Below are 21,712 nucleotides of genomic sequence, written 5' to 3'. Positions count from 1 at the left end.
AAGAGAGGTAAAAGATAAGAGCTCTCCTGGGTCGCCTCCTAGAGTACAGAGACGAGGACCTCTCGTGTGTCAGATATCTTGACCTTCAGACAGATTGGGTTTGTTGTGTATAACTGGATTATGTTGATTATACTGAGGAGCCCATCAATTAATAACTTAAAGTCTGCATTAACAGATACTTTGTAAAACTTTTATTAATACAAAATAATGAAGCAAAGATCAGAGCAAGCATGAGATTTCATTTGGAAAGCATGTGAGCCTGCATATTTCAAACAGTATTTCTGTGACTAATTTAAGTGGGAATCATAAAAAACCTATTTGATGAATCTCTCTTGGTTGATATCTGATAATTTTGTCTAAATCCCCTTGAATGTTCATACAAAATACATCCTGAAAGGTTTTGTATTAATTAATGCTTTGTTTAATCAAAAATCAAATCAAACTCAACTTCCCCTAGTGTATACTTTAAGAGGTTAGGAAGTAGCGACAGAGTGTCCCTTTACAGCAACAGGAGAAGAAGAGCACGAGTTTTGTCCGAATAGTCATTTAATGTTTTTGTGTGTCTTTTAATCTAGCATGTGATTAAAAGCAGTAGTCTGGGCTATCATTCTCTGACATGCATACTGAATCCCTCTGTCACCTCACACACTAACCCCATCTGGCCTGCTAGCTAGCTGTGGGTTGATTTGAACAGTGATTAGAAGAAGTAAAGCTATTTTTCCACTGTAGCTACACATTTATGTTTACAGTAATGTATTCATTTAGCAGATGCTTTCTTCAAATGCGACGTACAGGAGGGGATTCAAACCTACATCCTTTCGATCTATCCTGAGCTAATACCTATCCCTAGACATTGATACATCCTGTTTTACTGCTGCTGATGACATACCGGTGAACCCACATTTATGTATTTCATGCTTGACAGGTCAAACCAAATCAAATCAATCTTTATTTGAATAGCCTTTTGCACAGAGGGCTTCCCAAATGCCCGTAGAATTGCACCAAACCAGCCTAAAACCCTCAAAGAGAAAGAATTTAATGAACCAAATGTGGAGGTCAAAGTCTAAATGTGATACACAAATGTTAGCAAAAAAGGACAATTTAGCTGAGTGTTGGTCTGTAAGAATAATCCTTTTACTTATACTCTCTCCTCCAAAACATCCCAGATGAAGGGGTTATTTGGCACAGAAATGTCTAGGCAACCAGCAAGTGTGTGAAAATGTGTTAGCCTACTACTGTTAATTATCTGATTTAGATTGTTCTCACGTTCTTGTCTCATCACAGAGACGTCTGCCATTCTCTCTCTCTCTCTCTCTCTCTCTCTCTCTCTCTCTCTCTCTCTCTCTCTCTCTCTCTCTCTCTCTCTCTCTCTCTCTCTCTGTAATCATGTTAGGTGCTATGTGGTTGTTTGTTGTTGGGGCTGTTTGTTTTTGTTGGTATTGTAGTCATCTTGTTTGTTTATCTGACAGTGACTAGACATGATTCATTTCCCAAAGTATTTATTGTTCTAAGTACAAAAGGTGTTAAATCTTTACAGTTTGATGCTAAAAGGTGACATTTCACAGTGACGCTTTGAAATGTGTGTATGTATTTCAAAAAAGTACGTCATTTCTAAGTAGTGCATCAAGACTTTCTCAAGTCATCTGAGCATCTCTAAATGAGCTGTCACAGGCGATTAAGGCAGGAACAACTCTTCCTGTTGTCTCTGAGAACATGGGGCCCTCACGAGAGACGCAACCACGACTGGAATCAACGTCTGTGTTCACATGGCCGGGCAGAGCAGATTCACCATGTAAGATGCATTCTGCTTGCTCTCCAACTGTGTGAAGCATCTATTCATTTTCTGATTCTTCACAGAAAACTGGTCAGCGTGATGATGACGCTTGGTGTTCAGAATATCCCCTCTCTTTATCTCTCTGTCTTTTATCGATCAGGATGTGGAGGACGAGGCTTTAGGTGTTTGGAGTCGTGATCGGCCTGCATGACCAAGGCTCGGTAGTTATCACTTTGCCACTTTGTTGAACCAAGCATCACATGTAACCGGCCTGCGACATTATCAAAGAGGATTGAGTGTTAAGAAAAAGTTTTGGTTGACTCTTACTTTTGAAATCGAGAAACCAACATCAAGGGCACTACAGTTTTAAACTGATATGGATGTTAAATATAAAAGATGCTCAGTCGGACTGAGATAGGTGGTATTTGGAGGTCAGGGTCAGACGCTGACAGGGAGCATCCCACAAGCCTTGTCGTCTCAGAGACTCTGACCTAGTCGTCTGGACACAACAATGTGGCTCTTGTTCCAGTTGCCCAGGTCTTCACTCCTGCAAATTTCTCCTGTAACCAAAACGTTGATCACGAGAACCTATTGTTTGCTTTAGATGTCATTTACCCAGACCTTGACAATGTGACCTTGTTTGGAGACGAGATACATTCTTCTCTTCAATGAATAATATATAAAATAAATATCAATGGATATTTAACATTAATGAACAAAGTGTCAAAGTTCATCTGCTACATTATCGGAAAGTGGTCCTCCATATATCTAATACAATTAAATCAAAATGTATTTGTATGGCCCTTTTTACAATTGATGTCACAAAGGGCTTTGCAGTTGCCCTCAGATCAGCTCCAATTACTAACCTAAACCCTCAGAGAAAATGAATGGCCGAAGCTCTTGACCTCACCTTATAGAAAATCATGTGTTTGTCACACACACAGAAACACCAGTTCTACAGAACAGAAGTATGAAATCAACATGTTCCAAGCTGGGGGGTTTGGGGGAGGAGAGAGAGAGAGAGGGAGGGGGGGGGGGGGTTAGGATGGGTAACCCTGAGCACATCAGGCCAAACACTGACCCATCTGTCCATGGGATATTCTGAGAAATTGATACTTTTCTTGGCTTTTGCCAACTTTTTACTCAACGTAATCCAAAATCTTGTTTGTGCCCTTATGTGAGGGATACGGTCTATGGTATAGTGTTGTTTATTTAAATATTTAAATACATATATATATGCATATTATACTTATACATATAGTCCCAGAAAGTATTTTCAGTTTAAAATACAATTTTGTACAGTTGTGGGTTCGTAAATTTTCCAGGTTCTTTATGATATCGAAATATTTATTTGTCAGGGAAATTAATTAATTACTCAATAAGTAATTCAATTTCCATTCCTTAAACGCAGAGCACAGTGTAATGTAGTCCAATGGCACCATCTCCTGGACGATTAAGAACCCACATTTAAGAAATACATTGAGGACCCCGGAAGCACATGTGTGGCTATATGCCTGATCAAAAAAACTACCTTGGAGTTAGACTGGGAATCATGTCATCATCGCTATGTTAATCCCATAGTTTACAAATTTGAACACCACCGGTATGTCTTTTTACTTTTCAAACTGTTTGGTTTGATGGATGACGTGTGTGTGCAAGTATAGTAAGCCTGGAATGAATGACACATAGCTTGCTCGCTAAGACGTAGTGTGTGGAGCTCCAGCATCATGAGCGAGCCAAACCGGCTAACCTTGGATCACCTCGGATGCCAGTTGTTAGCCAGTTATCTCTCTTGTGTCATGACTAAGTTATTTTAGACATGAGCTTTAATAACACAATCGGTCTTTGGAATGACCTAAAGCATATTTCATTTGTACAAATATTCGCTATCCAGCTAATTTCCTCTCAGCTACTACTAGTGCCAGGGTTGATTACACCACTGTTTCATAGCAAATCCGTAGCTAATAAAGCACTTTTTACTTTTACTTTTGATTCTGAAGTAAAATTGACGTCAGATCCTTTTAAACGTTTACTCGAGTAATTAAATAGGTACCTATGTACCTACAGTAAGTAGATACATTCAAGTGTTAAGGTGTACTTAATTGTGTAGCCTTTCAGGCACTGGAATATAACTAGATGTTGAATTCATGCTAATGATTTCATTCATTAATGTGAGCCAGAGCTTCACTCTCTTACTGTAAGCTTGATTGGAACACAGACTGTTGTCAACTCGTAAAAACAAATCATCTTTATCTTCTGTGGTATAGGTCAAGCTAACATAACCCGTCGATGTGCCAAACAGGTGCCTTTACGTTCTGATGTGTTGTGCTGAAACCTGTACAGTAAACACACCTGCCAAATGAGGTTGAGGGGCCCGGTTCGCCCCTGGATCCACGGTCCGGGCCTCTACCATGTCCACGGCCCCACAAGGGTCTATGGGGTCCGGAGAACCTACTGCACCCAGCCCCCCCCGGCTCCACGGGACCATGGGGGCAAGGTTGCGGTGGTGCGTGAACAGACCATGGCTGTGCTCCAGAACCTAACGAGCCTGGGGAAGGAGTGGGGCCAGAAGACCATCACCACGGCCTCCGCCACCACCAACTACTGGTGGGGGCGCTACGAGGACTTTGTTGGCCTGAATGAAGTCAAACAGGCTCAGACTCAGGTCACGGAGGTGGGTCACAATGACTGGCAGACTACTGGTGACAGAGTGTTTGTCATGGATAGGATGTGACTTCACTCCAGTGTCCATCTGCTTCCTACTTGCTACTCCACACTTGCTTGTGTGTGCTTTGTGTATTTGCGTGATTTAGCATATTTATGTGGTTTAGCATATGTGTGTTCACATTCATATTTACGCTTGTGCGTGTCTCCAGGCAGAGAAGGAGTTCATGGTGGCCAGAGGGATGGTAAGGGAGGCCCATGGCAGCCTGGACACCCTGCTGGTCAGGCTGAAGGAGGTGAGGGACAGGCTGGACAGAGTCTCCAGGGAGGAGGCCCACTATCTGGAGCTAGCCACCATGGAACACAAGCTGCTGCAGGTAAACCACACAGATCTGGCCACTACTTTACAGAGCTTTTAATGGTATTAAAGAGCTTACTGAAGATACTCTAACAGTGCGTTATGTTATTTGGCATATGTCCTTCTTTAAAACAATACAAATAAGACACTCCAATTTCTGGAAAGTACTGCAGCGAACAGCTTATTACAATGCTAAGTATTATGGATCCTTACTAATGCCAGCCTTAGCTTAAGCCTGCCTTGCACGCAAGCCACTGGCAGGGGTTTATCCACTAACAAATGTTGTGTTACTATATTAACCACACACTAGACCAGCAGTGAGTCTCTTACTGTGGGGCTAAATGAATTCCATAGAAACAGGACCAGATTATGATTTTGTCTGACGGAGAACATTAGAAAAGCACTACCATACAGCAATACCATATTATGACTGTACATATACCTACTGTATCACATGCAGAGTATGTTGGCTGTAACAACCCCTCTCTCTTCTTCACAAAGGAGGAGCGTCGACTGCGAACGGCGTACGAGAACGCAGAGAGCATGGAGCGGGAGAAGTTCAGCCTCTTCTCCGCCGGCGTGCGCGAGAGCCACGAGAAGGAGCGGACGCGCGCCGAGCGCACCAAGAACTGGTCTGTGATTGGCTCGGTGCTGGGGGCTCTGATAGGCGTGATGGGGTCGACGTACGTGAACCGGGTCCGCCTGCAGGAGCTGAAGAGTCTGCTGCTGGAGGCCCAGAAGGGGCCGGTCAGCCTCCAGGAGGCCCTCAGGGTGCAGGCTGGGATGCACCGCAGCCAGCAGGGCGAGCTGAGAGGCCTGATCGACAGCCTGAGGACCACGCTGAGCCAGGACAGGCAGAGGGACGCCCAGAACGTAGACACCAAGCACACCTCGGCCCCTGCTCCAGCCCCGGTACCAGCACCAGTTCCAGCACCAATACCAGTACCAGCCCCAATACCAGTACCAGCCCCAGCCTCACCAGCCTCCCCAAGTGCCTCAGAGCTGGCCCTCAAGGCGCTGGTCCAGGGCAGCCAGAAGAGCCAGACTCTGCTGGAGCAGCTAGGAACTCGGCTGGGGGAGGTCCAGCAGGGCGTCTGCAGGGTGGGGGCAGAGGTGGAGGGAGTCAGGACTCTAGTGGAGAGCCTCCCCCCTGTGGTGGTGATGGAGAAGCAGCCGGTCATCCAGCCCCACGACTCCCAGCTGCTGGTCTGTGACACGGAGAGCGTCATCCAGGGCCTGGGTCTGGTGGAGAAAAGGCTGGAGGCCCAGATCAGCAGGACCTCGCTGTATAACACTGTCCTCACATGCACAGTGTTCGCTCTTACAGTCCCTGTACTGTATGTGATCTTTAGAGGTAGTTAATTAAATGTGTTAATGATCTAGACTGGGTTCAAAAGGTAATGTGAGATTAAGACTAGGTCGGGTTGGGGTCCTTCTTGAATCATGATTTCATATCCTTAACTGATAAACGGTCATTCCTACTCTTAATAGTTTACATTCAGGGAAATTAAACATTGCACTGAAGTGAGATTAAATCTAATAAATGTAAACATGAAACGCTGTTTTGTTTTCTTTGATTGGTTACGTGCGTGGTTTTGTTTAAAGAAGGTTTTTCCATCCGTATGTTAGATGAGTGCAAGGAAAAAAAACGAGCAGCATATGAAGATGATTCGCTGTTCTGGACCTGCCGGAGTGTCACAGGAGTCTGTCGTTAGTTAGTATGCGCATGCCGGCACAAGCCGGGCCGTCAAGTAATCAAATCAATGAACGTTCTCCACCAGTATACACCCTCTTCGGAGGAGCACCAATCACAATGCAGAAGCCTTTTCTCTAACGTTGCATATTAATGACGTTTCGCGCGCTTTGGCATCTTTTCGCGCGAAAAAGTTAGTCCAGACAGGAAACGCCAGACGCGTGGAATCAGCGGACACATTCAGACACATCACTATGGCGGTGAGTCAAAATGTTAAATATATTTACCATTAGAGATATTTTAATTAACGCTCTGGAAATCGGTGCAATGATCAGGATTTATTCAACCTGCAAAGCAGAAAAGTCGTGCATTCCAGGTTAAAACCTTATGTTGATCTCATCTGACTGCAGCCACACAAAGCCCAATGATATCCACACAGTTTACATTTTGTAAAAAAGTTTATATTTCCAGTTGAACTTGCCACACTCCTCACAACACAACGCATAGTGTATTAGCACTGTGTATTATAATCAACCGATCGATGAACTCAACTGTAAATACTGTTGTTGAAAGGTGACGTCGCGGACAAAACAAAAGCGCTCGGTTGCAAGCTGCTGCCGCTACTGTAGCTAGCCAGCATGACTATATTTTGAGCCAGTTAGCTTATATTTTGTGACCACATGTTTTTGAAAAACTGCTTGAACGTTGCATCCTATGTAGCATAGTATGGTGCTCTTTTCCGTCTTATCGTGGTTTGCTTCTAAGCTTCCACGGCTACTGTCTCCAGGATTCATCGGAGTCGTTCCACATGGCCACCAGCCCGACCCGCGGCTCCCGGCGGGGAGACATGACGTCCAGCCCTGGCAGAGATCTGCCACCCTTCGAGGACGAGTCGGAGGGTATCCTGGGTGACACCCTGCCGGATGAGGAGGACGGAGACGGAGAGGAGCTGATCGGAGACGGGATGGAGAGGTGAGGATGAAGTGCCAGTGCGTCCAATAACATAAAGTTGAGGAGTCTGGTTCAAAGCTTCAACAAGTGTCCCTTGTTGAAGGATCACATCCCTGTGGTCTAAACAGCAGTACCTGTTAGTCCAAAAGCGAGTTATGGACCCTCATCTCTGTGTGTAATTAAGGAGCTATGTTTTGGTTTCTAATGCATCATTCTCCCTTTCTGCTCCATCCCTTTTCCCTTGTCTCCTTACTCATCCCTCTCTCCAGGGACTACCGGAACATCCCGGAGCTGGACCAGTACGAGCAGGAGGGGCTGGACCTGGACGAGGACCTATCAGAGCTCTCCCCTGGAGCGCGAGCGGCGGCCGAGGAGGCTATGAGGAGGCGTGACCGCGAGCAGGGGGGCCGTCTGAGGAGGGGCCTACTGTACGGTGAGGAACTCCAGTTAGCTACCGATGGGGAACTACTGACACGTCCCTGGTGTATACCTCTAGAAATCTACTGACACATCCCTGGTTTATACCTCTAGAGAACTACTGACACGTCCCTGGTTTATACATCTAGAGAACTACTGACACATCCCTGGTTTAAACCTCTAGAGAACTACTGACACGTGTCTGGTTTATACCTCTAGAGAACTACTGACACATCCATGGTTTATACCTCTAGAGAACTACTGACACATCCATGGTTTATACCTCTAGAGAACTACTGACAATTCCGTATTATCTACCACTGTCAAGCTATTGACATGGCTGAAATTTCACTTACCCCCCACTGGAAAACAACTGACAAGCTACAACATCCCTACTGAACGGGTAGTGAGGTTTGTTGTTGTTTATCCTCTTCTTTGTTGTTGTTTACTGTTGACAGACAGCGAGGATGAGGATGATGAGCGGCCGGCGGCCAGGCGGCGCCGCTTCGCCGAGCGGGCGGCGGAGGGGACGGGCGAGGGCCTGGAGGACGAGGAGATGATCGAGAGCATCGAGAACCTGGAGGACATGAAGGGCCACTCGGTCAGGGAGTGGGTCTCCATGGCAGCGCCCCGCCTGGAGATCTACCACCGCTTCAAGAACTTCCTGCGCACGTACGTGGACGAGCACGGCCACAACGTCTTCAAGGAGAAGATCAGCGATATGTGCAAAGGTGTGTGTGTGTGAGAGAGAGAACAGAATACATGTGTGAGTGGAGACCAACTTGTGTTTGTCTGTTAGCCTTAGAATAAGAGTCACATAAACAACCACCAGCTCATGAACTCATTTGAACTAACCTGCTCACTCACAAATCTGTTTACTAACCAGCTCACACAGTACTAACTAACTACACTCACAAACTTATGTTAATGAACCTGCTAAATGCCTCCCATCCAGCTGACTAGCTGCCCTGCTAACCCAGCGGTGTGTTGTTCCAGAGAACAAGGAGAGTCTGGTGGTGAACTACGAGGACCTGGCCGCCAGAGAGCACGTCCTGGCCTACTTCCTGCCCGAGGCGCCCACCGAGATGCTGAAGATCTTCGACGAGGCGGCCAAGGAGGTGGTGCTCGCCATGTACCCCAAATACGACCGCATCGCCCACGACATCCACGTCCGGATCTGCAACCTGCCCCTGGTGGAGGAGCTGCGCTCGCTCAGGTACACACACACACACACACACACACACACACAGACAAATAACAAATAGATACACACACACCTATTCACGTGTATATACAAACATGAATATAAACACAACATGCACACCAAACATACTAAACAAACCCCGGCAGTATCATCCTCTCGATCATTCTAACTGTTCTCCTCCTCCTTCTCCCTCTCCTCTCTCTCATCTCTCTCTCCTCCCCTCTCCTCCTCCTCCTCCCTCTCATCTCTCTCTCCTCTCCCCCTCTCCTCCTCCTCCTCCCTCTCATCTCTCTCTGTCTCATCTCTCTCCCCCTCTCCTCCTCCTCCTCCCTCTCATCTCTCTCTCCTCTCCCCCTCTCCTCCTCCTCCTCCCTCTCATCTCTCTCTCTCCTCTCCTCCTCTCCTTCCTCCTCTAGGCAGCTCCACCTGAACCAGCTGATCAGGACCAGCGGGGTGGTGACCAGCGGCACGGGCGTGCTCCCCCAGCTGGGCATGGTCAAGTACAACTGTAACAAGTGTAACTTTGTCCTGGGGCCCTTCTTCCAGTCCCAGAACCAGGAGGTGAAGCCAGGCTCCTGCCCTGAGTGCCAGTCAATGGGGCCGTTCGAGATCAACATGGAGCAGGTGAGAGGAGGGACAGACACACACACACACAGAGACAGGAGCAACGTATGCAGGCGTGCACACACATGAATATCACAAACACACACTATAAGAATAAAGACTCATCAGAGGAACACACATACACAGCAGGAAATGATGATGCATGAACCATGTGACCTTTTCTCCGCCCCCAGACGGTGTACCAGAACTACCAAAGAATCACCATACAGGAGAGCCCCGGCAAAGTGGCAGCTGGCCGCCTCCCACGCTCCAAAGATGCCATCCTATTGGCCGACCTGGTTGACTGTTGCAGACCTGGTGATGAGATTGTGAGCGGAACATCTCTGATTGACTTCACCACTTCAGTCCACGCTGAAAATATTCTACTGTAGAAACGGTTCCTTCATTCTGCTTCCTTTTGAAGGGCACAGGTCACAGCCCTACTTCCTGTCAGCCAACTCTGTACTTCCTGTGTTCCAGGAGCTGACGGGCATCTACACCAACAACTATGACGGTTCTCTGAACATGGCCAACGGCTTCCCGGTGTTTGCCACCGTCATCATGGCCAATCACATCACGCGCAAGGACGACGGGGGGGCGGTGGCCGAGCTGACAGACGAGGACATCAAGGCCATCGTGACGCTCAGCAAGGACGAGCGCATAGGGGAGAGGGTGAGACACACGCATACAAACTGAGGGGGGATATAAACAGATGGCTGAGCGTTTAGAGAGTCTGGCTAATAATCAGAAGGTTGTTGGTTCGATTCCCGGCCAAATGACGTTGTGTCCTTGGGCAAGGCACTTCACCCTACCTGCCTCGGGGGGGAATGTCCCTGTACTTACTGTAAGTCGCTCTGGATAAGAGCGTCTGCTAAATGTAAATGGAACAGACATGCACACTATCACACACATGCAGAAACAGACAGCCAGATACATACTGTGGAGCTGTAATCACTCTCTCTCTCTGTCAGATCTTTGCCAGCATTGGTCCCTCCATCTACGGCCACGAGGACATCAAGAGAGGTCTGGCGTTGGCTCTGTTTGGAGGAGAAGCCAAGAACCCAGGTAGAGCCCTCATGGACACACACTCTGCTGTAGGAGCACTGGCTGAACACTGGGTGGAGCTCTCTCCCTTTCTCTCTCACCATACCTCCCTTTTCCTCCTTTTTACCTCTCTCTCCTACCTTCCTTCCACCCCTCTCTTTCCTACCCCTCTACCTCCATCCCACCTCTCTTTTCTACACATCCCTCTCCACCACTTCCCTCCGACATTTATTTCCGACCTCCCTCTAAACCTCTCTCTTTCCTACCTCCGTCCTCCTCTTGTACCCTACCTCACTCCTACCTCTCCTCTCTCCCCACAGGTGGGAAGCACAAGGTGCGCGGGGACATCAACGTGCTGCTGTGTGGCGACCCCGGCACGGCCAAGTCCCAGTTCCTGAAGTACGTGGAGAAGGTGGCGAGCCGCTCGGTCTTCACCACGGGCCAGGGGGCCTCGGCCGTGGGTCTGACAGCCTACGTCCAGAGACACCCGGTCAGCCGGGAGTGGACCCTGGAGGCCGGGGCGCTGGTGCTGGCCGACCGGGGAGTCTGCCTCATCGACGAGTTTGACAAGGTGGGTGGAGGGGTTGGGGGGGGGGGAGGAAGAAGAGAAGATAGGAGGAGATGGTTGTTTTAATGGACGAGGGGGGTTTGGGTCCCCTGACAACTGTGTGTGTGTTGGAACTACCTCTGTGTAGCCTAACCCTACTGTGTGTGTGTGTGTTCCAGATGAACGACCAGGACAGGACCAGCATCCACGAGGCCATGGAGCAGCAGAGCATCTCTATCTCCAAGGCCGGCATCGTCACCTCCCTGCAGGCTCGCTGCACCATCATCGCCGCCTCCAACCCCATAGGTAACCCCCGAGGGAGTGGGGGGGGGGGGGGGGGGGGGAGAGGGAAAACAAAGTCTGAATGTTTTGTTTAATCTGTGTATTTGCTGCCATTGTTCACGTGTGTGTGTGTGTGTGTCCAGGTGGTCGGTACGACCCGTCTCTGACCTTCTCTGAGAACGTGGACCTGACCGAGCCCATCGTGTCTCGTTTTGACATCCTGTGCATTGTCAGGGATACCGTAGACCCGGTGCAGGTAAAAACGGCTTTCATTTGTCTGATATTCAATCTACTTTCATTTCTGTTATTTTCAACCTACTTTCATTTCTCAGCCTATCTTCTCACAAATACACTTATAAATCTATATCCAGAACCATTAAACGTTGACATTTACATTTGAGTCATTTAGCAAATAACCACATATGAGCTACCAGGCATAACACAACGACAACACAGTCGTACACTGCAGTAAAACGTCACATCTTGAAGTTTCCATCATTGCTCTGTATTCCCCCTCCATCAGGATGAGATGCTGGCTCGCTTCGTGGTAGGCAGCCACATCAAGCACCACCCCAGCAACAGGGACGGGGGCATGGCGGGGCTGGAGGAGGTGGTGCTGCCCAACACGTCTGACGCGCCGCCCATCCCCCAGGACCTGCTCAAGAAGTACATAATGTACTCCAAGGAGCGCGTGCGGCCCAAACTCAACCAGATGGACCAGGACAAGGTGGCGCGCATCTACTCCGACCTCCGCAAGGAGTCCATGGTACGGGCCTCGGCCTACGAGCCTTAACCTGGAGGGTCTGTTCCTCTCACTCTGAGCTCCGTTGAGAGGAGGTGGTGTGGTCTGGCGGTGTATCCCTGCCCTCAATGTTCTATTACCAGCTGTGCAGGGAGTCTGGGTTTCAAACCGCTTAAGCCTTCCCTGAATTGTTTGCTTTGACTTCTCTGGAAACCCTGACCCCTGAGTGTGTGTGTGTTTGTCGTCCAGGCAACAGGCAGCATCCCCATCACGGTGCGCCACATCGAGTCGATGATCCGCATGGCGGAGGCCCACGCCAGGATGCATCTGAGGGACTACGTCCTGGAGGACGACGTCAACATGGCCATCAGGGTGATGCTGGAGAGCTTCATAGACACGCAGAAGTTCAGCGTCATGAGGAGCATGAGAAAGGTAGGGGGGTGGTGGGGCAGAAGTGAGGGGGGGGGTATGAACAAGGAGGGTGCTACCGAGACAGTTACGAGACAAGGTCTACACTATATTTCCAACCATCCTGACTCCTCCCCCCCACACCCTTCTCCCAGACGTTCGCCCGCTACCTGGCCTTCCGTCGTGACAACAACGAGCTGCTGCTCTTCATCCTGAAGCAGCTGGTGGCCGAGCAGGTGACCTATCAGAGGAACCGCTACGGCGCCCAGCAAGACACCATCGAGATCCCCGAGAAAGACCTGGTGGACAAGGTAGCACACACACACAGATGTACAGACACAGGCTGTATTATTCATGGACATCCTAAACTGACAGTGCCCCTCCTCCCTCTCCCTCCCCCAGGCCAGACAGATCAACATCCACACCCTGTCGGCCTTTTACGACAGCGAGGTCTTTCAAACCAACAAGTTCTCCCTGGACTCCAAGAAGAAACTGATCGTCCAGCAGTTCTAACCTCTCTGTCCTCGTCTCTCACACACAGAACCACAGCTTCTGGAGCACGCAGGCCCGATCTGGGCAGTGTGGGCGCTGCGTTCTACCTTGTTGTGTGTTCGGTGTTCGACCAGGTCACATGATCAGCGTCATTTGTTCTGCTGTGTCGCATCCCTATGGTCAGGGATAGGTGGATGTCCAGGCCAGCCTCTGTAAATACCTGTATATGTCTGTCCCTCTGGTGGAATCATAGACTCTGTGTCACAGGGAATAACCTGTCTAGTTTTGGGGGGACTAATTGTTTCCATTCCATTAGACTAAGAATGTTTCTTGTTCCATCTTTTGTGCTCCAACGTCTTGGAATTTGCATACACACAAACACACTTTGTGTCATTTGATGAAATCAAGTGTTTGTGACCCATGAAGTTCACTTATGTTTTCCATGTAAAACAAAGATAAAATGTGTTAACTTTGACCTGTAGTATGTTGGATTCTGACATTGTTTTTCGTAAATGAAATAAAAAGTGAATCTCCTGTCTGCTAAGGAATTTGTTCCACTTGATCCATTTGTCCCTTTATTCATACCTGCTACCTCTTTGACACTGAACCATATCAAACATAGAGACTACTTAACGCACAGAATCATATTGCACATAGTCGAGTCTCTAGGGAGACCTGGTACAACTTATTTTGTAGTCATTTATGTCTTCAACCAAAAAAAAAACAGACCTGCAAATACGTAATGGATGCCGATACCTTGCAGAAACAACATGGAGATTAAACGACTGAGTTTAGGACCCTGACTCTTCCGTCCATTGCAGCGTATTCTACTGCGCATCCACAGGCATCTGTCCAACTTTAAAGATCAGCACCAAGAATGTTCTGAGGCCCCTAGTGACGCATACTTTGGCTGGCTATTGGTATTGCCTTAGCCCGGTAACTCATTGAAAACTAGTTATTCCGGGGGTCCACGCAAACAGTCTCAGACTTCCTCTTATCAGTCAGAGGGGTTTGTCACGGACCCGCCAGCATCTGTCTGTGACAACGGGTTTGCCCTGCAACTCGATGCAACGGAGCGTTGCGCGGGGATGCAGATAATCATCAGCCGGTGCATCCAAGTTCAGACGCTGATCACACCTCGCGCTCTTTACCGAACGGACAACATGCGATGACTCTTCTTCTTACCCAACTTAGCAGCGATACGTTTTAGTGTGACAATTCACATCTGAACTGAGACGATGCTCGCAGCCGCTATGCCGGGCCTATGTCGCCTGCTGATAGGTGAGATTTTTGTTTTAATAATTCGTATCTCTTATTATTATTACCGTGTATCGCATCGCACCACAATGGGCCGCCCCGCAAAAGCGGAATGTTGAAGCGTTGTTGGACCTAAGGTAACCAAATCAGTGGAAACATTGGCATCACGTAGTCAACATAAATTGTTGGCTGCGGTAAAACAGCTCAGCTAGACGAAATCACTCGTATTAGCTTATTAAAAAAAAACTAAACGTCAGGGAACAAGCATAATGGGCATTTTACATTATGTTTATTGCCTTTTGGGACAGGGAAATTAATAGATAAAATACGCATGCAATGGGCAAAGTCTAAATCCAACTATGCATCAAACTATCGGAAGGCTATTTGTAATTACCATAACCCTGCAAAGCCCATAACTTTTCATTGTGGCCTATTAAAAATGGCCAATCACATCCCGTTTATTATAACATGTGCATAATTGGAATCTGATAGCATCCCGAGCTTGGATTTGTGTTGCTGAGCTATAATAGCCAGTGTTGTGTATGTATGCTTTGTATATCCTCCTTATGTCATGGTTACCTAGTTGTCTAACAGCTGAGATGCTACTAGCATCTTAGCATCTGGGGATCTGTGGTGGTCAACGTCACACATGGAGCCAATTAAAACAGCCATGGGGCTAGTAAGGGGGGCAGGCCAGGGATTTGGGGGAGGGTATAAGCTGATTCTCTGAGACAATAGAGGTGACTTGAATCTTTAACTACCCCATTCTGTCCACCATTCCGCTGTTATTCTCTGTCTCCTTGGCACATTTTTGTCCTCTTCCTCGACCTCCATCCTCCCTCTTTCCCCAGTCCTTATTCCTGTCCTCCTCTCGTTCCTCTCCACCTTCCTGTACACTCTGTCTTTCTCCTGTTCCTCCTTCTACCTCTGCGTATCTTCCATCTCCCAGCTTGACTGCTCCTCTCTCTCCCAACCCTTTCGCCTCATTCAGCTTTACAGCTATCTCTCTCACCTCTCTCACCTCTCTCACCCTACTCCTTGCTCTCTCTCCCCTCCTCAATGCTCTCTCCCACCTCTCTATCCTCCTCCTTCCTACTCTCCTCCTCTCTCACCTACTCCTCCCGCTTTCTTCCCCACTCTCCTCCTTTTTCCTGTCCTCCTCATCCTCTCTCTCTCTCTTGTTCCCTGCTCTTTTCCATCTCTCTCTCCTCCTCCCTGCTTTCCTCCTCCGCTCTCTCCTCTCTCCCAGGTCTCAGTGATCAAGTAGCACTGCAGGTGAGATATATAAGTCTGTGTGTCCACTTTTATTGGCTGGCTGCTTGCCTGGCCAGGCTGGCCCAGTACTGCACAGTCAGCCTGCTAGATAGCTGCTCCCCAGAGATGAAACTATACTCAGGGAGGAGAGGAGGAAAGGAGGAGGTGAGGGGGTGAGCTATGAGAGCTGGGTTTGTGTAAGGCTTAATAGTGAAGGATGAGAGAGCTGGGCTGGGCTTGGCGTTAATAGGTTGAGAACAGGTTTGAGGGAGTACTATTTGGCCTCTGTTGGTCTGGGCCCCTGTGGCAAAGCTGAGCAGATTTGTGACACTTCTCTGTGCCATGTGGATGGGTCTGATGATCAAGTAGTGTGTGACCCGGTGGTGTTATGGAGCTAGCTGGCCTGGTTTGGCAGGCTGGGGAGACTCTGAGTGAGGTGACAGGGTGTGCGAGGATGGTAAGCTGGTTGGAGCCATCTGTGAAGAGATTCGGAGACACACTAGGCAACCAGGATCCTTAACAAAGAGATCTGCTGTCAGTCTCTGATGTGCTTAGCCGACACATGCCCATCTGTCTCTGCTCTCTGCTCTCTCTCTCTCTCTCTCTCTCTCTCTCTCTCTCTCTCTCTCTCTCTCTCTCTCTCTCTCTCTCTCTCTCTGTTTTCTCTCTCTCACACACACTCAGTCACGCACACAACCCCCCCACCCTCCCTCCCACACACACACACACACATACAAACCCCCGCATTCAACCTATCACAGATCTGATTCTGTCACTGTCTGTATGTGTGTGTGTGTTTGTGTATGTGTGTGTGTGTTTGCATGTCTGTTCTCAGGTTCCGTTGTCCTGTTACTGGCGTCTGGGATCAGCATGGCTGACGGGCTGGTTTTGATGACGTCCACCACCTCCAGCCCTCCCCCCTCGGCCTCCTCCACCTCTCTCCCATCCACCCACTCCTCCCCCTCCAGCCCTCCCCCCTTCTTTCTCTTCAGCCCTCGTCCAACCTCTCACTCAAGCCCTCCGCCCTCATCCCAGGATGTAGACGGCACTGAGTCACCCACGGTTCAGGACACAGACCGATCCCAACCATCCCAAGATGTAGACCTTTCCCTTGGGGTTCAGGATGTGAACCATACCCAGGCCTCCCTGGACAAGAACGTAGACAATGCCGAGGACGAGAACGTCCAAGACATAGATGGTACCCATCCCCCTTTGGTCCAAGACATAGACGGTACCCATCCCCCCTTGGTCCAAGACATAGACGGTACCCATCCTCCCTTGGTCCAGGACATAGACGGTACCCATCCCCCTTTGGTCCAAGACATAGACGGTACCCATCCCCCCTTGGTCATGGACATAGACAGAAGTCAGTTGTCCCAGTTCCAGGATGTAGTCCATACCTCTGTGGAACAGGAGCTGACCCTGGATGTGTTGCAGCACAGAGATGAGGATGAGAGGATGGAGGAGGAGAGGAGGGAGGAAAGGAGGGAGGAGCAGTGGAGGGAGGAGGAGGAGAGGAGGGAGGAGGAGAGGAGGGAGGAGGAGGAGAGGAGGGAGGAGGAGAGGAGGGAGGAGGAGAAGCGGAGGATGCAGAGAGAAAAGGAGGAGGAGAGGGCGAGATTCCTCCTCAGTCACCCGGACTCGTACGTGGTGAAGAGAGAGATGGAGCAGGGCCTGGACGGGATGGACAGCTCTCAGGAGGCCTCGGGCTTCTTCACGGAGGACAGTGAGGACAAGCGTCTGTCGTCAACCAGACTGTGGGAGGAGACAGCCGAGGGGAACGACACACGGCCAGGATCAGAGGCCCCGGTTGGTGGGTAGATGACACACACAGAGACACACTGTTATAGGACTTTTCCTTCTTAGTTCTCTCCTCACTGCCGGTCAACTTCAAACTAATAAGTGTTTGTGTCTGTCAAGCAGAGTACCACCCTCACTTACTCCAGACCTCCACACCAGACTTCCAGGAGGCCAGACAGCCCAACCTCACCTCTCTGCTTCCTGAGCTGGATCCTGGCCTGGAGGCCGGGCTGGAGGCTGGCCTGGAGGCCCTGGAGAGGGAGCTGTGGGAGCGGGAGGAGGGCCAGGCCAGTGGCCTGCCCGTGGTGCCTCATCCTAGGGATGACCTCTCCACCACCACCCCTCCAACCACCTCTGCTGCAGTAGCTGGCTTGCCGAGTTCAACCCCCTCTGATCTCACTGGCCTGTGGCTGCTCCAGGGGCGGGATGAGGAGGAAGAGGAGGAGCAGGCAGAGAAGGAGGAGCAGAACGAGGAGGAGAGGAGGCCGGATCTAATATACCTGGACCCTGTCCTTACCCAGAATCCTACTGTGCCTGAGGTTGGAGCCCCGCCCAGCAGAGAGCCTCTTCAGCCCGGCCACGCTCGCACACACGGATTGGTTGGCGAAGAGGAGGAAGGGGAGGAGTCGGAGGAGGAGGCCGACAGGAGACGGAGTGACTGGGAGAAGGCAGGAGGCCACACCCCCCTGACCACAGTCCCCTCCTCCTCTCTGGCAGCAACCGTGGGCTTCAACCAGGTGTCCTGGGATAGGCTGGATGAAGCCACGCCCCCTCGGGGTGGCAGTTCTGAGGTCAGAGGCAGAACCACAGAGCTGCTCTCGGAGGCGGGGCTGATAGACACAGAGGGGGAGGAGCAGCAGGTAGCTAGGAGACAGAGACTGTCCTGTCACTCTATAACTGAGCTTTAGCCATTTCTTCAAAATACAAGACTGTGACAATACAAAAATACATGCCACAATACTGTTAAACAGTATAACCTAACACCACTGTAATTCAGAGATCCCATAGCACTACAATACTGTGACATAACACTCTCTAACACTAGACCATTGTAATTGTAGGATACTCTAACACTAAAAGACAATTAATACTGCTAATATACTGTAATTCTAGAATTCAGTAATAGTAGGACTGAATGTGCTGGCACTTTAGAACAAGACTGGGATCTCCTGTGTCAGTCCCAGGCAGGCTCCGTCCAACTCAAGCTTGTAGCTGAGGGATGTGCTGCTGGCTATCTTGATATGACAGTGTTTGTTTTCTTTCTCACCGTCCATCTTGCTACTCCATCTCCTCCTCTCCTCTGTTCCTCCTCCTCTCCAGGTGGTGTGTGTGGACTGGAGCGAGCTAGCTGGGCGGGGCTACGTCATCCTCAACACCACTGAGAACCTGGACTGTGTAAGTCTCTCCTCGCGTCTCCTTTCATTTCTTCTCCTTCCCACTACTCTCCTCTCTTCGCTTCTCCTTTCATTTCTTCTCCTCTCTTCTCCCACCAATTATGTCTCTATGGCAACAGTACGAAACCCGATTCGAATCTATTTGACTCTTTTGGTTGTCACAGCAACGACTGCTTATTGACTTGACTGAGTTTTTCTTCGATGTGCTCGTTCCTCTGTGGGTGTGCGTGTCTGTCTTTGTGCGTGTTGCTATGTGTGTGTGTTTATGTGTGTGTGCATGCTGTGTGTGTTGTTGCATGTTGCTGTATGTGTGTGTGTGTGTGTGTATCTGCGTATGTGCGTGCTCATGCGTGTGTGTGTGTGTCAGGATGAGTTCCGTGAGGAGAGTGGGCCCAGGCTGCTGGAGCTGGTGGAAACAGTGTTCTCCAGGAGGATGAACAGCCCCCAGGGCTCCTGGCAGGTCTCCCTCAGCAAGACCCCCAGACATGACCACCAGCTGCTCATGACCCTGGCCACCCAACACGGTACACACACACGCGCGCACGCATTAACACATACAGGCACACACATGCATTAACGCACCCACGCACATCCGCCACTGTCAGTCGTTGTGGCGGTGGCCTGTTGAGTGTGGCCTGTCTGTGCAGGTGTGATCGCCACCAAGGATGTGCTGTCTATGCTGGGAGAGATCAGGAAAGGGCTGCTTGAGGTGAGACACCGTGCTTCTAGGAGCTGCTCCTCTCACATGCTTAGACTGTCTGTCCTACTGAGACTTTTCTTGCTCGTGTGTGTGTGTGCGGGTGTGTGTGTGTTCTAGGTTGGCATCCAGAACTACTCTGCTGCCAGTACGTGCCACTCCCGGCCCAGCCAGACGCGGTCGGACTACGGCAAGCTGTTCGTGGTTCTGGTCATCATCGGGTCGGTGTGCATGGTCATCATCACCACCGGACTCATCTACATCTGCTGGCAGAGGCAGCTGCCCAAGACCAAGACCATGGTGGGTCAGAACCAGGCCAGGAGAGTCAGACAGACATAGACAGACAGACAGGCAGACAGGCAGAGAGACAGAGAGACAGACAGAGAGACAGACAGACAGCTCATATCCTATGAACTGTGAACGCATTTCATTTTTGCGCACACGTGTAGCCACAACCCTGTACATAAATAGTCTATCAGGTCTGATGATCCCAGTCTTAGTTTCAGTTGTAATCCCAGTCCTAATCTAATCTAACCCTACATCCTGGTTTTCTGCACCCAAGTCCCGAGGCGAGGAGCTACACTTTGTGGAGAACGGCTGCCATGACAACCCCACCCTGGACGTGATGAACGACAGCCAACCAGAGATGCAGGAGAAGAAGCCCAGCACCAATGGGATGGCAGGTGGAGGGGCGGGAGGCGGGGAGGAGAGTAACCGCTGGCAGGTGTTGGTCAACCAGTCGGAGAGAGAAGCGGAAGAGGATGACATGGAGGAAGATACCCATCTCTGAAGGAGGAGAAGAACAGAGGAAGGGAGAGAGGGAGCGGGAGAAAAGAGAGAGAGAGAGAAAAAAGGAGAAAGAGGGAAGACTTTGCCAACAGAGAGAAAAAGAAGAGAGAATGAGGGACAGAATTGTGGTGGGGTCGACTGTCTGCTGTCGGCTCATTCATGTTAGGTCAGTTGCATCCTGGGTGGCGTCCAGCTACGTAGATGTTTCATGACTCGGCAGGACGCGTGCCTGTCTGAGTCAGCATGGCTGCACCGCCGCAGGGCCAACAAGCACGTGAGCCCATAGGAGCAGAGAGGGGAGGCACGATGATGTGCTCATTCAGAGCAGCTTCAAGGCTGCCTTTCTCTCTCTTCCTCTTTCTCTCTCCCTCTTTCTCCCTCTTTCTCCCTCTCTCCTACTTTTTCTTTACCCATCTCTCTCTCTCCCTCGTTGTTGGCTCGGCCAGGTCTCTGCAGAGTCGAATGCTGTGTGTTCATAACGCTCTTCTTTTTGGCTTGGTCAGGATAGTTTGACCCAGCTGTTCCAACACTATAGACACCTTTACACATTCTCTGCCTCCTCGCTCTATGCTTGGTGAGACAAGTGTCATACGATACTGCTAAGACCCCCAACAGGGTCTCTGTGATTGGCTTGTCACAGACCAGAGTTAAAGTTCTGATTGGTTTGCTGAATCAAAGCTTCTCAAACTCCTTTGTTATATAAGAAAAAACAAGGGAAACCAAATGGCTCATGGTTACTTGAAAGTGTTTTGGCCAACACGGCAAATATTTGTTTTAAGATGTGCCGTACAGCCCTTGTGTCTCCAAGCATACATGGGCCAGGATGCCGGGTTGTGAGTGGAAACAGTCCCTCCATGTCAGGCTGCCCTGCAGGGTGAGGACAGAGGACCCTCACAGCTGGGTGCCCACACGTGGCCTGTATATATGAATGTAGTCCTGCTGCTTCTACGGTCTGTGGGCCCGAGGACAAAACAACACTGTAGCAATGTTTATGTGAACATATATATCTACGTTTAGAATATATGAGAAATGCTTTGCCTGGCGTTACTGTTTTCATGTAATATAAAGCTATGAAACGGTGTGTACACAGACACAAGGGGGCGCCTTCCCAACTCCTAACACTAGGGGGCAGTATTAACAAGCATGCTATTGTCACCATTGCCTGCAATGTGTCTTGGACCAAGCTTGGCTATAGTTATTACTGTTTGAAATGAGTTTTATTTTAAGGTTATACTGCTGTGTGAGGTATCAACATTATTCAAGGAGTAGTCTTGTGAATCGTTTTCTTGGAAAAATACGGAGATATTGTAATCTTCTGTTTGCTGTATGCTGATACACCTTG

At 49.5% G+C, this 21,712-nt stretch overlaps 3 protein-coding genes across 5 annotated transcripts; all 3 read left to right on the top strand.

Annotated features, from left to right (window-relative positions):
• Positions 1-3,280: 3,280 nt before the first annotated feature.
• Positions 3,281-6,331, top strand: ccdc51 (coiled-coil domain containing 51). 3 transcript variants are annotated; one of them, XM_047025271.1, is made up of 4 exons: positions 3,281-3,377; positions 4,118-4,448; positions 4,651-4,815; positions 5,298-6,331. In XM_047025271.1, exons 2-4 carry the CDS (start codon positions 4,134-4,136, stop codon positions 6,156-6,158), a joined length of 1,341 nt encoding a protein of 446 aa, XP_046881227.1. In that variant the 5' UTR covers positions 3,281-3,377; positions 4,118-4,133; the 3' UTR covers positions 6,159-6,331. The 3 variants fall into 3 exon arrangements, with proteins under 3 accessions (XP_046881227.1, XP_046881225.1, XP_046881226.1); XM_047025269.1 differs by having other exon boundaries at positions 4,077-4,448; XM_047025270.1 differs by having other exon boundaries at positions 4,042-4,448.
• A 348-nt stretch (positions 6,332-6,679) lies between these two features.
• On the top strand, positions 6,680-13,741 carry mcm2 (minichromosome maintenance complex component 2). Its single transcript, XM_047025009.1, has 16 exons — positions 6,680-6,749; positions 7,277-7,461; positions 7,710-7,873; positions 8,316-8,588; positions 8,854-9,073; positions 9,478-9,685; positions 9,859-9,993; positions 10,145-10,336; positions 10,636-10,729; positions 11,029-11,279; positions 11,435-11,561; positions 11,681-11,793; positions 12,061-12,303; positions 12,529-12,711; positions 12,843-12,998; positions 13,090-13,741. The coding sequence occupies exons 1-16, from the start codon at positions 6,744-6,746 to the stop codon at positions 13,198-13,200; spliced, it is 2,661 nt and encodes an 886-aa protein (XP_046880965.1). The 5' UTR covers positions 6,680-6,743; the 3' UTR covers positions 13,201-13,741.
• A 3,516-nt stretch (positions 13,742-17,257) lies between these two features.
• On the top strand, positions 17,258-20,795 carry podxl2 (podocalyxin-like 2). The gene is made up of 8 exons (XM_047025516.1): positions 17,258-17,503; positions 17,614-18,350; positions 18,811-18,885; positions 19,252-19,408; positions 19,532-19,593; positions 19,702-19,881; positions 20,144-20,409; positions 20,772-20,795. The coding sequence occupies exons 1-7, from the start codon at positions 17,278-17,280 to the stop codon at positions 20,369-20,371; spliced, it is 1,665 nt and encodes a 554-aa protein (XP_046881472.1). The 5' UTR covers positions 17,258-17,277; the 3' UTR covers positions 20,372-20,409; positions 20,772-20,795.
• Positions 20,796-21,712: the final 917 nt, after the last annotated feature.

This window comes from Hypomesus transpacificus, chromosome 9 (assembly GCF_021917145.1).
Source record: "Hypomesus transpacificus isolate Combined female chromosome 9, fHypTra1, whole genome shotgun sequence".
NCBI classification, from domain to species: Eukaryota; Metazoa; Chordata; class Actinopteri; order Osmeriformes; family Osmeridae; genus Hypomesus; species Hypomesus transpacificus.
The sequence above is the reverse complement of the archived record's forward strand: the minus strand, read 5'-3'. Positions and strand labels throughout refer to the sequence as shown.

Coding starts and splice junctions, on each gene's coding strand:
- ccdc51 (XM_047025271.1), top strand. CDS start 4,134: ATGAGGTTGAGGGGCCCGGTTCGCCCCTGGATCCACGGTCCGGGCCTC. Junction 4,449..4,650: donor CTCAGACTCAGGTCACGGAG/GTGGGTCACAAT, acceptor GCGTGTCTCCAG/GCAGAGAAGGAGTTCATGGT. Junction 4,816..5,297: donor TGGAACACAAGCTGCTGCAG/GTAAACCACACA, acceptor TTCTTCACAAAG/GAGGAGCGTCGACTGCGAAC.
- mcm2 (XM_047025009.1), top strand. Junction 8,589..8,853: donor GATCAGCGATATGTGCAAAG/GTGTGTGTGTGT, acceptor GTGTTGTTCCAG/AGAACAAGGAGAGTCTGGTG. Junction 11,562..11,680: donor CGCCGCCTCCAACCCCATAG/GTAACCCCCGAG, acceptor GTGTGTGTCCAG/GTGGTCGGTACGACCCGTCT.
- podxl2 (XM_047025516.1), top strand. CDS start 17,278: ATGCAGAGAGAAAAGGAGGAGGAGAGGGCGAGATTCCTCCTCAGTCAC. Junction 18,886..19,251: donor CCACTGAGAACCTGGACTGT/GTAAGTCTCTCC, acceptor TGTGTGTGTCAG/GATGAGTTCCGTGAGGAGAG. Junction 19,594..19,701: donor TCAGGAAAGGGCTGCTTGAG/GTGAGACACCGT, acceptor TGTGTGTTCTAG/GTTGGCATCCAGAACTACTC.